The sequence below is a fragment of the Apostichopus japonicus genome, chromosome 22, assembly GCF_037975245.1.
Source record: "Apostichopus japonicus isolate 1M-3 chromosome 22, ASM3797524v1, whole genome shotgun sequence".
In the NCBI taxonomy this organism is placed as follows: Eukaryota; Metazoa; Echinodermata; class Holothuroidea; order Aspidochirotida; family Stichopodidae; genus Apostichopus; species Apostichopus japonicus.
This window is the reverse complement of record NC_092582.1, coordinates 4,301,669-4,315,298: the sequence shown is the minus strand read 5'-3', so window position 1 is coordinate 4,315,298 and position 13,630 is coordinate 4,301,669. Positions and strand designations below refer to the sequence as shown.

Here is a 13,630-nt window from a genome sequence, read left to right as displayed (position 1 = left end):
TGGTTGTGATGTTTGTCATTTCCCGACATTGAGCCTATACTGTATTATGTGTTGTACCCTCTGATCTGCGCCGTTTCGGCCTCTTGATCAGGTGCTCTCATGTGACTTATAGCCAGTATTGTAATCGGGTGACTATTTTGTTTCGAATAACTAGTTTTAATAATGTTAAAAAACATGTTTCAACAAGTATTATTTAAATTTTTTTATTTAAGAGTACGTTATTTATTATTATATGTAAAGTAATTATTTAAAAAGTCCAAAACTTATTATATTTCTTATGTGTATATACTTCCAAATCATAGCTTATTCCGCTGCTCATGTTTGGCCACTTTTCACAAGCTACTACTACGTGCATACGCGCTACGTTGAAATAAATCTGTGTCGTTGGCATCGGTGAGTACTTTGAAATCTTCAAGAATCGCGAATTTTGCTTGACGATTTTATATCAGTTTAACTGCGTCGTCGAAATGCAATGATTTTATTTTAAATAGTTTAAGTATTTTCGTACATTGCGTCTTAACGTTTAAAAGAAATGCTCCTAAAATTACATGATAAATTTGTGGCTAGGCTAAGTGTACTAACATATTTATGTACTCTAACGCCGAGACCGATGAGAAACAAAGCTACGGTCTGCAGTGTTTGTATTTTGCTTGGCCACCGGCAAACGAAGGTGTGAAATTTATGTTGGTCTAACGTGGCGGAACGTAGCGTGGTCTAAATAAAGGTATTGTTATACCTGAGCACAAAGGGAGACCAGTGGAGGTTCAATCTCAAGAAAAATCTAACTTATAGCATTGGGTTATACTACATAGGAATATTCGCTGAAGTTAAAGTTAGCCTAGCAAGGCCTAGGCTCTATGCCTTTTTAAAATTTTAGGTCATTTTTTTTTCAATTAGCCTATGATACCATCTAGGGCTGCGAGTTTTCGTTTAAAGACCTAAACGTTTAAACGGCCGATTTTTCGTTCGTTTAAACATTTAAAGGTTCGCGAAAATCGCGACAAAACGCCGAGCATAAAGGCGTGGGGTCCAGGGGACCGCCCTAGGGCCCTGGTGGGGCGAAGACCCCGGAAAAGGAAAAGGAATTTTTTGCGTGTCTGGCGATAAAAAAAATCGCAGTTGAGGATGCAAAATACTGACAACTTTTTGAATTTAAATTGTCACGAAGCTGATGAAAAATTTTAAATGACAAGTTAGAGTAGCTGTATTATGTTATAAAATGAAAAGAGATTTAATCTGTTTTACAATCTAAAAAGTTTAACTTACAGAACCTCCGATATTATGAAACAAAAAACGTTCAGCAAAGCCCCGTTTCTAGAATGCCTTACAATGAATAGCGTGCACTAAACGTTCATCAGTTTACAACTGCAGTACAGCTTAAACTAACTTAAATACTACGGTAGGATACTGAATATGTGCTCAGAATTTTCCCAGGTACAAACTGCGCGCTCATCCCCTGTCTAACACCTGCTTGTTAACATTTTTGGCACGTTTCCAAGAAACGTTTCATGGCGTATTCCCCATGATACACGAGGCACAGTTAATACACGGAGCACAAGATATCAAGCTATGGTCATCTTTATGAAAGTAAACCTTGTAATAAAATATGTTTTAGGCCACACGGCATGATTAACTAATGCTTAACATTATTTCCATGTTCTTGTAGAAAACGTCAAGTTCGCAAAATACAATTGGTTGTGTTTTTGTAGTTACGTGAGATCCGTAACAGACGAGTTGGTTAGGCTATTTGCTATACACTTAACCATGGTAGGACATTATTTTTTCCGTATTTTTGGAAATTCTAGAAAATACTTTCTTTTCCCCCCCGCTTAACACCAGATGTGGTCTTACGGTTTATTCATAAATGGGTGTAGTAGAGCCTTGTATACATGACATTAGTTGCATTTAGCAAGATTTGCCAGTTTCGCGTGAATTTTTCGAAAGTGTTTTGCTGGATCTTTCGTAAAATTTGAAAGGTGTACCAACTTACTTTTCGTACACAATTGGTAATTTCTCTACTGATTTTCAGAGTTTTTTTTTACGATCTCCAATCGATACATTTCCTTTGATCATGTATTTGAACAACTATTACCAAGTCGAGTATTCGACCCGGTATTGTCTGGTCGGAGAGTTCAACGTGATGGACAGGGATTGTAATCATTTCGATCGAACATGCATTGACTGGATTATCTCCGCCGCCGCTGTCGGCTCGATATAAAGTACACTTGTGCTGCGAATCAAGAAGTTTTCACAAAAGGATAACAGCGTTCAAGTTTAAGCCATTCATATCGCCGGATACATCGGGGGGGGGACAAAAGTAGGATTACGTTCGCGGTTTATGATTCGACTGATCGTAAGTTGTGTTGTTATTTCGCTTAGTAGACAAAATAAACACGGGAATGGATACGCGATTTTTGCCAATAATTTCATTTTCAGTTGATATCATAGTTTCGTTTAAACGTTCGTAAGGTTTTATTAAACGTTTAAACGATGTTTCGTTCGTTTACACGTGTAAACGGCACAGCACTAATACCATCAGACTGAAAATTGTTGCTAATAAGGAATAATATGTCAAATAATACCTTAAATTTACCATTAGTATATTTCCTCTTTCTCAGAAATCAAATCTAGAACAAAATGGCAGATAACGAACAAGAGCTTTTAGATTATGAGGAGCTTGAAGAGGGAACTGAAACTCAAGAGGCAGGTGGTGATGCACCCCAGCAACAGAAGAAGGAAGTCAAAGGAACTTATGTCTCCATTCACAGTTCTGGTTTCAGAGATTTCCTACTAAAGCCTGAGTTGCTTCGAGCCATTGTCGACTGCGGTTTTGAACATCCTTCAGAGGGTAGCTACATATCCCTTATTCCTGTATCCATGTCTTCCTACTGATTGCTCAAAGGCTTTTTTTGCTTTTATTAATTCAGAATGTAGAAACCTCACTAGTCTAACTAATAAGCTGCATTTTGATGTGATTGTAGTTCCAAACTACTCTAAGATCAGTGCAAAATTTGCTCTATTTACTAAGTATTACTGCATAAACATTTTATTTAAACTTTTGTGTTGTTGGAAAGTTAAGTCAGTACAGAGCTTTAACTTAACAAACAAACATTTCATTTTGCACATGGTGTTTTACATGGTCATTTATCAAGACTTGTTTGTTTCTGTTAATCGGAAAGACTGTCAGGGTATGTATGCTTTGAAGAATTTTGGAATTTGTACACTCTCTGCTGCAAGTGTCATCTTGCCTTCTGTGTACTCTATTATGCCCTCAGTTTTCTCTTTTGCCTTCATTTCTGCAGTTAATTCTTCTCTTATTTCCATTGCAGTTCAGCATGAGTGTATCCCACAGGCCATTCTGGGTATGGATGTACTCTGCCAAGCAAAGAGTGGTATGGGTAAAACAGCAGTGTTTGTCCTGGCTACTTTACAACAGTTAGAACCAGTTGATGGTCAGGTGAGTTATCTGTTTTGAGGTACATTCCTGGCCGTATAGACCAGTAAATGCTGGGTATGTAGTGGAATGCTGCCTGGATGTAACAGTCACAAATATAAGTGAGCCATAATCCAGCTCTGTAGGTCTTCCTGAAACAGTAATATCTTGTGAGAAATGGGCAGAAAAAAACACATTATTTGCATAAATGTTGGCTCTCTGCTGACATTGCAAAGTTGTGCCAGGTACTACTAAAATCTCCATCTACGAGCACCTGTTTCTGCCCGTCATCGGTGAAGTTTTGTCATCAGCTGTAATTTCTCATGTGCTGTCGTTTCCTTCCAGGTCTCCGTCCTGGTCATGTGTCACACTCGAGAGTTGGCCTTTCAGATTGCCAAGGAGTATGAACGTTTCAGCAAGTACTTAAATAACATCAAAGTGGGTGTGTTCTTTGGCGGTCTCAACATCAAGAAAGATGAAGAGACCATCAAAACTAATTGTCCTCACATTGTGGTGGCCACACCCGGTAGATTGCTAGCCCTCGGCAGACAGAAGATCCTGAATCTGAAGCATATCAAACATTTCGTCCTGGATGAATGCGACAAAATGCTTGATCAGCTTGGTAAGCAACTGATTTTGTTTTATTCTCTGTCTGTTTATTTGCCCATCTGGTAAATTATGTTTTTTTTTTGTTCTGTTTGCTAATTATGTATTTGCTTCTTATGTTTTTCTAGTGAAATATCATTAGTGATACTAGTACAATCGGATGAGCTATGTCTCTAATTACAAGGTGGATAACTTATCTGGTATCACATGGTTTAATGCTATGATGCAAAGATGTATATAACAATTTTGTGTACAGGAACCATTGCATGTAATAAGAGGTAAAGTTCGTAGCTTTCAAAACCCTTGCACAAAATTTGAACACTGTAGACATGAGTCCCTGTTACAGTTCTACTTTGTGCAATATTACAAGTAGGTATGAGACTAGAAAATATCAATCAAGTGTAATAGTATGCAACTGTAGAAACTGTTGGCTACATAATAATATTATGTAAATCAATTTGTTTTTACTCTGTTCTTCAGCGCATGTTTTATTCTGTTCTTCAGCACACAAACAGACACACACACACACATTTCTTGTTAATCATGTGTAGTTGTCATTGGAAATTGGGAACAATATCCCCCTCCCCCCCTGTTAAGATTCATAACCAACCAAGACAATGCTACTTCACATGAGGCTTTCCCTAAAGTTTCTTTCTGTTCACAGTACTATTATGTGTGATTTTCCTTTTGCCTTGTCTCCATAGACATGAGGCGGGATGTGCAGGAAATCTTCCGAATGACTCCACACGAGAAGCAAGTGATGATGTTCAGTGCCACACTCAGCAAGGAGATTCGACCAGTCTGCAAGAAATTCATGCAAGATGTAAATGACCAGTCATCTTCTTTTCTCTCTTTTTCTTTACCGTTGGCTTCCGTGGGTTGACGCTACTAACCATCCGAGATTTGTGAACCGTTGTTCCCATCTTGGTGCGTGCATCCACTCGGAAGACCCATATTATGCAGCAATCTAGGTAGGAGATTGTGGAGACTACAGGGCCTGCAGCTTGTTGACTCGATGAGGCAGGCAGATGAAACTGAGGATTCCCTGCAATCTCACAGAGGAGTTGATGTAATGATGACATCAAGGGAATGGAGGCTACAATGTGGATTGACATGGCAGTGTCAGGGCTCATAGGTTAGACAGGGGCTGACAAGCAGTTGTAATGATAGAATATGTCAGTCCATTTTTAGTCAGAACATGCACCTTTCACTGCTTAAACTAGGTCGCTCTGTGCTCTACTGGCCTTTACAGTAGAGTCTGGCTTCAGCTGATGTTGTGTGATAGTCTTGATAGATTTTACTGATTAGATTGGTGTCTTGTTTCCTTCAGGAATGGGTCTTTCCTTTCTTTGATCTGAATAGCCTACAGTCATGTGTCTTAGGGTAGTATGAATGTAGCTGTGGTCAAGTCGGTGATGTATTAGTTGTGTTTTACCATCTTCAGATTTTACAGTGATCTGCTTGTTATTTCAGAAAAAATAGTGGTGCTGAGACTTTTGAGGAAAATTAGCTGTTCATCTTTGTTAGATGCCATGGTGTCATCTCTCAGTTTAGTTTAGTCATTTTGCTCATGTTGGAGCTGTCATTGGTGTTCTACTGACCTTTACAGTAGAATGGTTATTCTAGCTATTCATGTGTCACAGATTTGATGGAGCTCATTCTGGGCTTTGGTTCTTGAGGTGGTCGACTTCTTTCCACATCGGTTAAGGTTCTTTCCTGTTAGTTTCTTCGCCATGTTAGAATTTAGTATCAGAAGGGAGTGCTACCATATGGATTGCTTTGGAGAGGAAGATAGCTTTGGTCAGTTGACTTTAGTAGATGCCTTACGTTTTGATTTTGTAAGAAGATCTGTGGAATCCACTCTACTGGCCTTTACAGTAGAGTACTGATGGAGTAATACTATGCAGTGAAGTGGTGATGGTGTCAGGTTTTCAGTTTGTCGCAAGTTTTCTTTTCATAGTTCTTTGACCAATATTTTGCAGTTCTGCTGATCTTTGCAGTAGAGCAGTGGCACAATAGATCAAGTTTGTGTTGTAGTTTTATTCTAGGAGTTTCCTTGGTGCAAAGGATCATTATTGTCAGTCTATGTTTGAGAGCTCAGACGTATGTTTTCACTTCCTTCTTTGGACCTTCCATTAATTCTTCGTGTCAGGATATTATTTAATAGTGGATGTCTAACTCTGTTTATGGTAGATGGTTTGCTTTACTGACCTTTACAGTATAGCAAAAGTTGGTAATCTGAAGTTAAAAGAGATATGTTTGGTGTTAGCCCTGTCTTAGCCTAGAGCTTAGACCTGCCATGTCATGACATGAGATGGAGAAGAAGTGGGACCTTCAAGAGATTGAAGAAGGGATGGATCAGGATGATGACAGATCCATGAAGGAGCCAATGATAAAGCTTGCTATCAGAAAATAACATACATTCATACAGATGTAGACATCCCACAGAGATTACATGCAGAAGCACCAGCAAAAAAAGGAACATTTTTTTCTTTTTTGGCTGTATAGGCTATATAGCACATCGTGCTTAGTGGGTTATTCCACTGGCTTGGTAGCATATGCCTTACATTTGCTCAACTAATGTCTGAACCCACGATACAGACCACAGTATAGAATAAATCAGTATTTTGACTTCTGTGATCATTCAAGAATTCTCCTCTGTCAGTTATAATGATGAATGGTACAAAACAACTCATCAAAAGTACAAATAGCCTTCATAAAGTTTAAGAATTGTCTCACACGCTTTCAAACATACACCATAGAAAACATCAACCGCCACAATTCATGCATCAAACAACCAGTTGCTGGTTTGGACAGTGCCTGAAGCTTTCATAAACACCTCTTGTGCCCATGCCGGTTGTGCCTGGAACTCAAAACAGCCTCTTCATCCTGCCCTCAACTACAACACCGTCTCTGCCTACCACCAGTCCACCCACATCACAGCAGTGATGAGAAGTTTCGATCGACCGTGAGCCCAGTCTTCCTCACTCACTAAACAAGCATTGCAGAAGAAGGACATTGGTGCTTCTACCGGCAGACTAGACGACTCTAACCTCTTAAAGTCATCTTGACTGTTTCATACTGTGGAGTGGTTGATGATCAACTACGGAGACCAAAGTATTTGACAACTAATCTGTTCTCTTTTTTACCCAGGGCTGATTGTTATTTTTTTTTTTTTTTTTTTGGGTGTGCGTGAAATGCTCAACATGTCATGTTGGATATTTACTCACGTTTTCCAAAAAGGTCAAAATCAGACAATTCATATGTTTGCTGGAGTGCTTTCATTATCAGAAAAAAATGTTGGCAATGTCAATGGGTAGTTTGGGTTTTCTAACAGAATATTTGATGTTTTCAACATCAGACAACTATTTCAAACTCAGCCCTGAGTTTTCTTTATTAGTTTTGATGAATTTTCTCCTCTTTTTTTGACCAAGCAGTAACTCATGTTTTAATATATATTGAAACCATCATTTGGCTCCATATCTGTGAAAAAAGTAAAATAATTGCAAAAATTGCTGGAAAATCAGATATCCCATCAAAATAGCATCAACAATGACTGAATGATGTCATGCTGGCAAGCAATCGTTTGAGAGGCAAGGGACACAGAGAGGTCTTCAATGAATACAACAAACTTTTGGTGGGGGGGAGAGATTCTTCATCAGGACCCTCCTTGACTCTTCGTATTTACTTGAAACACCGTTGAATCTTGAAAGTATGCTCGGCTTTTCTGACCAATAGCCTATGGCCCAAAATAAGAATTTTAAGACTACTTCAAAATTCCCAATGTAAGAGGGAGTATCCTAGGTTTGATGATAAGCTATACTAATAACGTTTTATCCTATCCAAAATAATCATAGGTCAAAATGAAGAGTTACCATCTAAAGTTTGTTATATCTAAATCATTTGGGCCATGAGATCCAGGAACATAGAAGCAAGTTTATTTTGTTGAAATTGTGGAAGGTTGAGGAATGAGCTTGTCAAAGAACATACGCATAGCATCATGAATGTGCTTCATTCCATTAGACTTTAGGTTATAAGCTATGTGATGCCTAGTTGATACTTTCTTATCCGTACTGACTGTTTGAAAAGTGTGAAATGTGTCTGCATCCAAGGTGTTTGGATATGGTCACGTTTGGGTTTCTTTAAACGCCTTCTCTCTTGTATCAGCCGATGGAAGTCTACGTTGATGACGAGACCAAATTGACCCTACACGGCCTGCAGCAGTATTATGTGAAACTGAAGGACAACGAGAAGAACAGGAAGTTGTTTGATCTTTTGGATGTGCTTGAATTTAACCAGGTAGGGAATATTTTTCTCCAGTTTCGAATCATGGACTCCTCAGCTTTCCCGAACAGGAATTCTGGTGGCGATCTGGGCAATCTTGGGGAAGGAAAAGGCTATGTTGGTGTTGTAGTAGCTGATAAATTGCTCTTTATTTTGAATGATAATCTGATGAAGCTTGCTGTGAACTAGAGATGCAATTCTAATCCTAGTTCCTTCAGAATATGTCATCTTCTATTATAAACATTGTCTTTGAAACCTGGCCCACAATAATTGTTTTTCATTACCTGTTTTCTTTTGAAATGTGTTTTAATTTGTTTTTGCTCTCGCTTGCATTTAGGTTGTGGTGTTTGTGAAGAGTGTGGTGAGATGCACAGCTCTGGCAGGTTTGATGATTGAGCAGAACTTTCCAGCCATCGCAATCCACAGGGGTATGAAACAGGAAGAGAGGTGAGATAAAAACATTATTATCATCTGGTCATATCTCTGATGAAATGTACTTAATTGCCTGCACACACACACACCAGTGATATTAACAAACAATTATATTTATCACTCAGTAGAGGTTTGCATCATCTCAAGTGTTTTATCTACTGCTTGCCATTCATAGGGGATATGGAATTGAAAGGATATCCCAAATGGAAACTTATTTTTATTTTATTTTATTGTATTTTTTGTTCACATAACCCACAACATATGGCATTCATTAATGAACGGTTATCATAATTGCAAGTTGTTCATAGTAGGTCGTCAGAGGATTAGTTGTCTTATCTGCCATCCTTTAGAAATCTGAAGGTAATTTAGTGAAAGAAATGATAGATTTTGTTTTATTAGTGACCATCAAAGTTTATTAGTGACCATCAAAGTTTCCAGGGATGTGAAATACAACTAAAATTCATATGGGCTTAGGTTAAGGTTTAGCTTTGTTAGCACAGAAATCAGAAGTAATGAAAATATAAAATTAAATGTTACAACTAATGATGTATATATTAAACAAGTTTACAAGCACATACTAAGTGGCAGGCATCTGCATCGTTTACTAACTGTTATATACGTTACTGCCTTTCATCATATCGCAGATTGGCCAAGTACACACAGTTCAAGAACTTCCAGAAGCGTATCCTGGTAGCTACCAATCTGTTTGGGCGCGGAATGGATATTGAACGAGTCAACATCGTTTTCAACTATGACATGCCAGAGAGTTCTGATACTTACCTCCACAGGGTAAGTCTTGTCTGTTAAATTAATGCACCGAGTCAATGAAGAAAAGCTGCAGCAGCTGCAAAATACTCTGCAGGAAGGCTGAATCCATTTCTAACAAGATAATGTACCTCTGTAGATTAGTACTGCACAAAATGATACATCCCATGCAGAATGCTGCGGCCCCAGTCGGGTCCAGGTTTGACACTCGGCCTTATTTGCATCAGGGGTGGTATGTCCTATGAGTCACTAACAGTGTATTGACATACTTGCAAAGTGAAACAGCGGAGGTATTTAATGGAATGTTAACAAGGGATTGCAATAGGTCACACTTTCTGAGATGTTTCTGCAAGAACTTAATTTGTAGAATTTGGGAAGTCATCACAGGTGTGACACATCTACTTTCAGTTCTCAGTGGATATAAATAAGGTTTCATTGTAAGGCAACTTCTTGTCCATGTGTAAAAACCAATTGGATATAATAATATTTGATTCTGTTGTTTTTAAGCTGCACATTTCCTATTAAAAACATTGTTGCAGAAGTGTTAGAACCCGTTGGGACAATCTTTCAAAAAAAAAAAAAAAAAACTCTGGGGCATAGTGCAGCTGCCATGCTCTATCTTACTTTTGCTCTTTGTATGCCCTCACTCCTTCCTTTTTTCCCCCCAACCCAACCAACCCCCCCCCCAATATTACAGTTGTATTATATCATATCACCTTCTTTTGATTTAAAGGTTGCAAGAGCTGGCAGGTTTGGCACTAAAGGTTTGGCAATTACGTTTGTAGCAGATGAAGAAGATGCCAAGATCCTTAATGAAGTACAGGACAGGTTTGACGTCAACATCGGAGAGCTCCCTGAAGAAATTGACATCTCCTCTTACAGTAAGTGCTCCAACTGCCCAGGTCATCCTGGCCAGATTCCACCCTTGGATATGGTCGTTGGGAATGACAAGGTCATTGTTTTAGTCAAGGGTCAAGGTGTGAAAAGTCTTTAGTTTATGAAATGTTAGTTTGGAGGAACCTTGTGGTTTAAACGACTCTCTATCAGAAAAATAGGTCATTTTTGGTGTATCATGTGCAATTCAAACAATTCTCAAACTTAACAGCACTGTTATGAGTTGATAAGCCTCATTAGGTGGTATTTTTCAGGAAGGTCAATTTGCATCTGGCCTATTATTGTGTAGATATATTGGCATGTGTTACCCACTAACTAAATGCTTAACATTGCAGAATCATTAAGCACATTTCAAATATAAGCTATAAACATTTTTCCTGACGGTTTTCTTTTCTTTCCCCTCTCTCTCTCTCTTGAAAATTCAGTTGAACAAGTTTAAACGATTGGAAATGACCGTTGACTGTAAATATGGAAGAACGCCGAAGTCTCTCGTAGGAACAAAGCAAAAGTGAGAATCGCTGGCACCAGAGACGTGGAAAATCTGGATAATCCTTTCGCATTGGTCACCGTTGAAAGCTGTGTAAATCAGAAATTAATCTTCAAGTGTACATATCAACTGGAAAATAAATCTAGCCAAAGATCACATTTTTCCTGTGAAAGAAATCACCATGACAATTAAAGGAAAGAGACCTCCTTCATGTCTGTAGGGAGTCCTTGTGTCTTCATTATTTAGACTGAGTTAAATCTCTGTGTTTGGAGTTGTACACTTTCAAAATGGGTTCCAGTGTTTTGTTAGGCATCTGTAAATGGAAATAAAATAATCACTTTTGGGTCATAGTTCAATTATGTATTTGTCCAGCTGTTAAGTGAAGGCAAAGAATTTTCTTTTATCAAATACTATGGTTTATGTCTAGAAAAACATGTCGTACATCCTTGCACTTGTATAGCATGTTGCAACATATTTTGCATAGCATCATGTGATGCGGTTACCAGAGAAATTATTCTATGCAGATTAAGAATACTTCTAACTAAATGTCATGATTCAAAGGTCTGTTAACATTGAATTTGCCAGGAAGGAACAAAAGCAACATTTTTCATGTTTTGGAAGTCCTCATTCTCAGCCATAATGAAATGTATTTTCTTTGTGTGAAGTGTTAAAGCTTTCAATATGTGAGGTTTCTTGATTTTGATGGAATAATGCTTAAGAAAATATATCAGATGTTCACTTCACAAACTCACTGCATGTAAATGATTGAACCAATCCTTAACTGTTTTATATATATTGAAGGTAAGAAAAACAAGCTGGCTATTGGTATTGTTAGTAATACCTAGTTGTATCTTTCCTTCATACTGTACATAATTCAATTTAGGCGCATTCGTCGTACCGCCCATGAAACATTAATATTCCACATGACAATGTTTCATCATGCTGGTTTGGGAAGAATTTTTTTGAACAGAGGTTTTGGGTCTTCATTTTCACTCTTTAGACTGAATTTTATGTTCTGAATTTATTCAGTTTGTTTTCTATCCTACTTTCATTTCACAAGTTAGTAGCAGGGGCGTAATGGCTCTTCCTTTGTTGGTAGCATTCCCTTGTACGTTTGTACGTTTTTATAGCTTAGTTGGATTTGAATAAATGTTTTAAAGTGTATGATCCACATGTGTTCTCGTCTTTCAAGTTGTGTCAGTCAAAATGCTTAAGAGTAGATCGACAAGGCTATAATGGGAGGGGGCAGCCGGTGGGGGGATACAAAGCCATGTATACAACTAATGGTGTTGGTTATCAATAGCTCTTCGGTTGTGCATAAAGTGCATGAGAGAAAACAGATCTGTTCACCTTTGAGTTATGTTTGTGTCCACCATGTTGTTAAGCTTTGAATTTATTCTACGATTTGACAAAAGCGATCCTGTATACTAAACACTTAGATGGTCTATAACTAGCAGGGTTGGCAGAGCTGAAAATTTGTCACAACAGGTCAGTTATCTGTCCTAGTTTATTTAAAAATCAGGAACAAGTCCAACATACATTATTATACAGCTTGTTACCAGTCTGGCATAGAAAAAGGGGGTGGAGGTAATAGCCGTCCACCCTGCCAACTTTCAGAAAAGACTAGATGGACCCAAACCCACGATTCTCCAACTGGGGTGGGGGGGGGGGGCACTGCTTTGCTTGATCATTTGAACTAGTTACAAAAGTTGAGTGCCCGGCCATGAACTACATTCAGTTATCAGTAGCCCGTATGCACTGTCTTTGGTCGTGAAGACAAATGTAAGGAAGAAACTTCCCATTTACGAATTTTTAGATTGATTAGTTCATGCTGCAACTAAGTGTACGATAACAGTTACTGCAAATCGAACAGTAGGAGGGTTGCAATGACTAGAACCGAAATTTGACAACAGTAATTACCAGCCGGGATTGAGGGGGGGGGGGGTGCTCGATCATAACGGGCCCAGCCAACTTTCAAAAGTAACTCTAGCTGGATGGACGCCACGCAAGCATTTTTACTTGAATTATAAACAGTCAAGGCGTTCTTCCAACGTTCGTCCTTTATTCAACCAGTCCTCCTCCATGTAATTTAATTATTCACTATTGTATTCATTATTATGTGGAAATAAATCAATCACAACCTTGACCCATCCCTCACTTCTTTTGTGTGTCTAGATGCTTGCTGCGCCTCCCCCAATATTCATGATAAGTTAAATGAAATGTGAAACAAGGTATTGAATTAGGTTTCATACCACCTTCAATATTCATTCATATCTCCCAAATAAATATATTCATCCCAGCTATAAATTCGGATATTTTGACCAACCAATTAACCATATGCGACAAAGTTCCCCCAAAATGTCATGATTTTCCTGACAACCGTTTCATGCTAGGACCCGATGGAAAACAATTTCTGGCGGTGCAAGACCCCCCCCCCCCCTTCTCCCGCTTCCCCTATTTTGAATGCTTGGGCTTGTGGCTTCACGTGAACATAATACTGTTGTAATGCAATATAAACTATAAACATTCCAACATGTTTATTCCAGGGTAGATTATTGACGTCTGTAATCAACTTAATGAAATGTCTCCCAAGACGGAACCTGGGCACGAAGCCCAAACTGGCCGATGAGCTTCCGACCCCTTGCAGCGACACTACGACTGTGATCACTGTCAAATAGAAAGGATATAGATAATAATAGATATTTCATATCAGTAATTTTACGAAAGGG

The 13,630-nt window shown here is 38.5% G+C and overlaps 1 protein-coding gene across 1 annotated transcript; it reads left to right on the top strand.

Annotated features, from left to right (window-relative positions):
- Positions 1–302: 302 nt before the first annotated feature.
- On the top strand, positions 303–12,065 carry LOC139964209 (spliceosome RNA helicase DDX39B). Its single transcript, XM_071965631.1, has 10 exons — positions 303–393; positions 2,619–2,848; positions 3,330–3,457; positions 3,779–4,055; positions 4,744–4,862; positions 8,207–8,338; positions 8,661–8,770; positions 9,400–9,544; positions 10,254–10,401; positions 10,840–12,065. The coding sequence occupies exons 2-10, from the start codon at positions 2,638–2,640 to the stop codon at positions 10,851–10,853; spliced, it is 1,284 nt and encodes a 427-aa protein (XP_071821732.1). The 5' UTR covers positions 303–393; positions 2,619–2,637; the 3' UTR covers positions 10,854–12,065.
- The last annotated feature ends 1,565 nt before the right edge of the window (positions 12,066–13,630 follow it).

What these genes read in the sequence shown, in the direction of transcription:
- LOC139964209 (XM_071965631.1), top strand. Translation starts at nt 2,638, where the DNA reads ATGGCAGATAACGAACAAGAGCTTTTAGATTATGAGGAGCTTGAAGAG. An exon ending in TTTTGAACATCCTTCAGAGG is followed by an intron (nt 2,849 to 3,329) that starts GTAGCTACATAT and finishes TTTCCATTGCAG; the next exon opens with TTCAGCATGAGTGTATCCCA. An exon ending in GCAAGAAATTCATGCAAGAT is followed by an intron (nt 4,863 to 8,206) that starts GTAAATGACCAG and finishes CTCTTGTATCAG; the next exon opens with CCGATGGAAGTCTACGTTGA.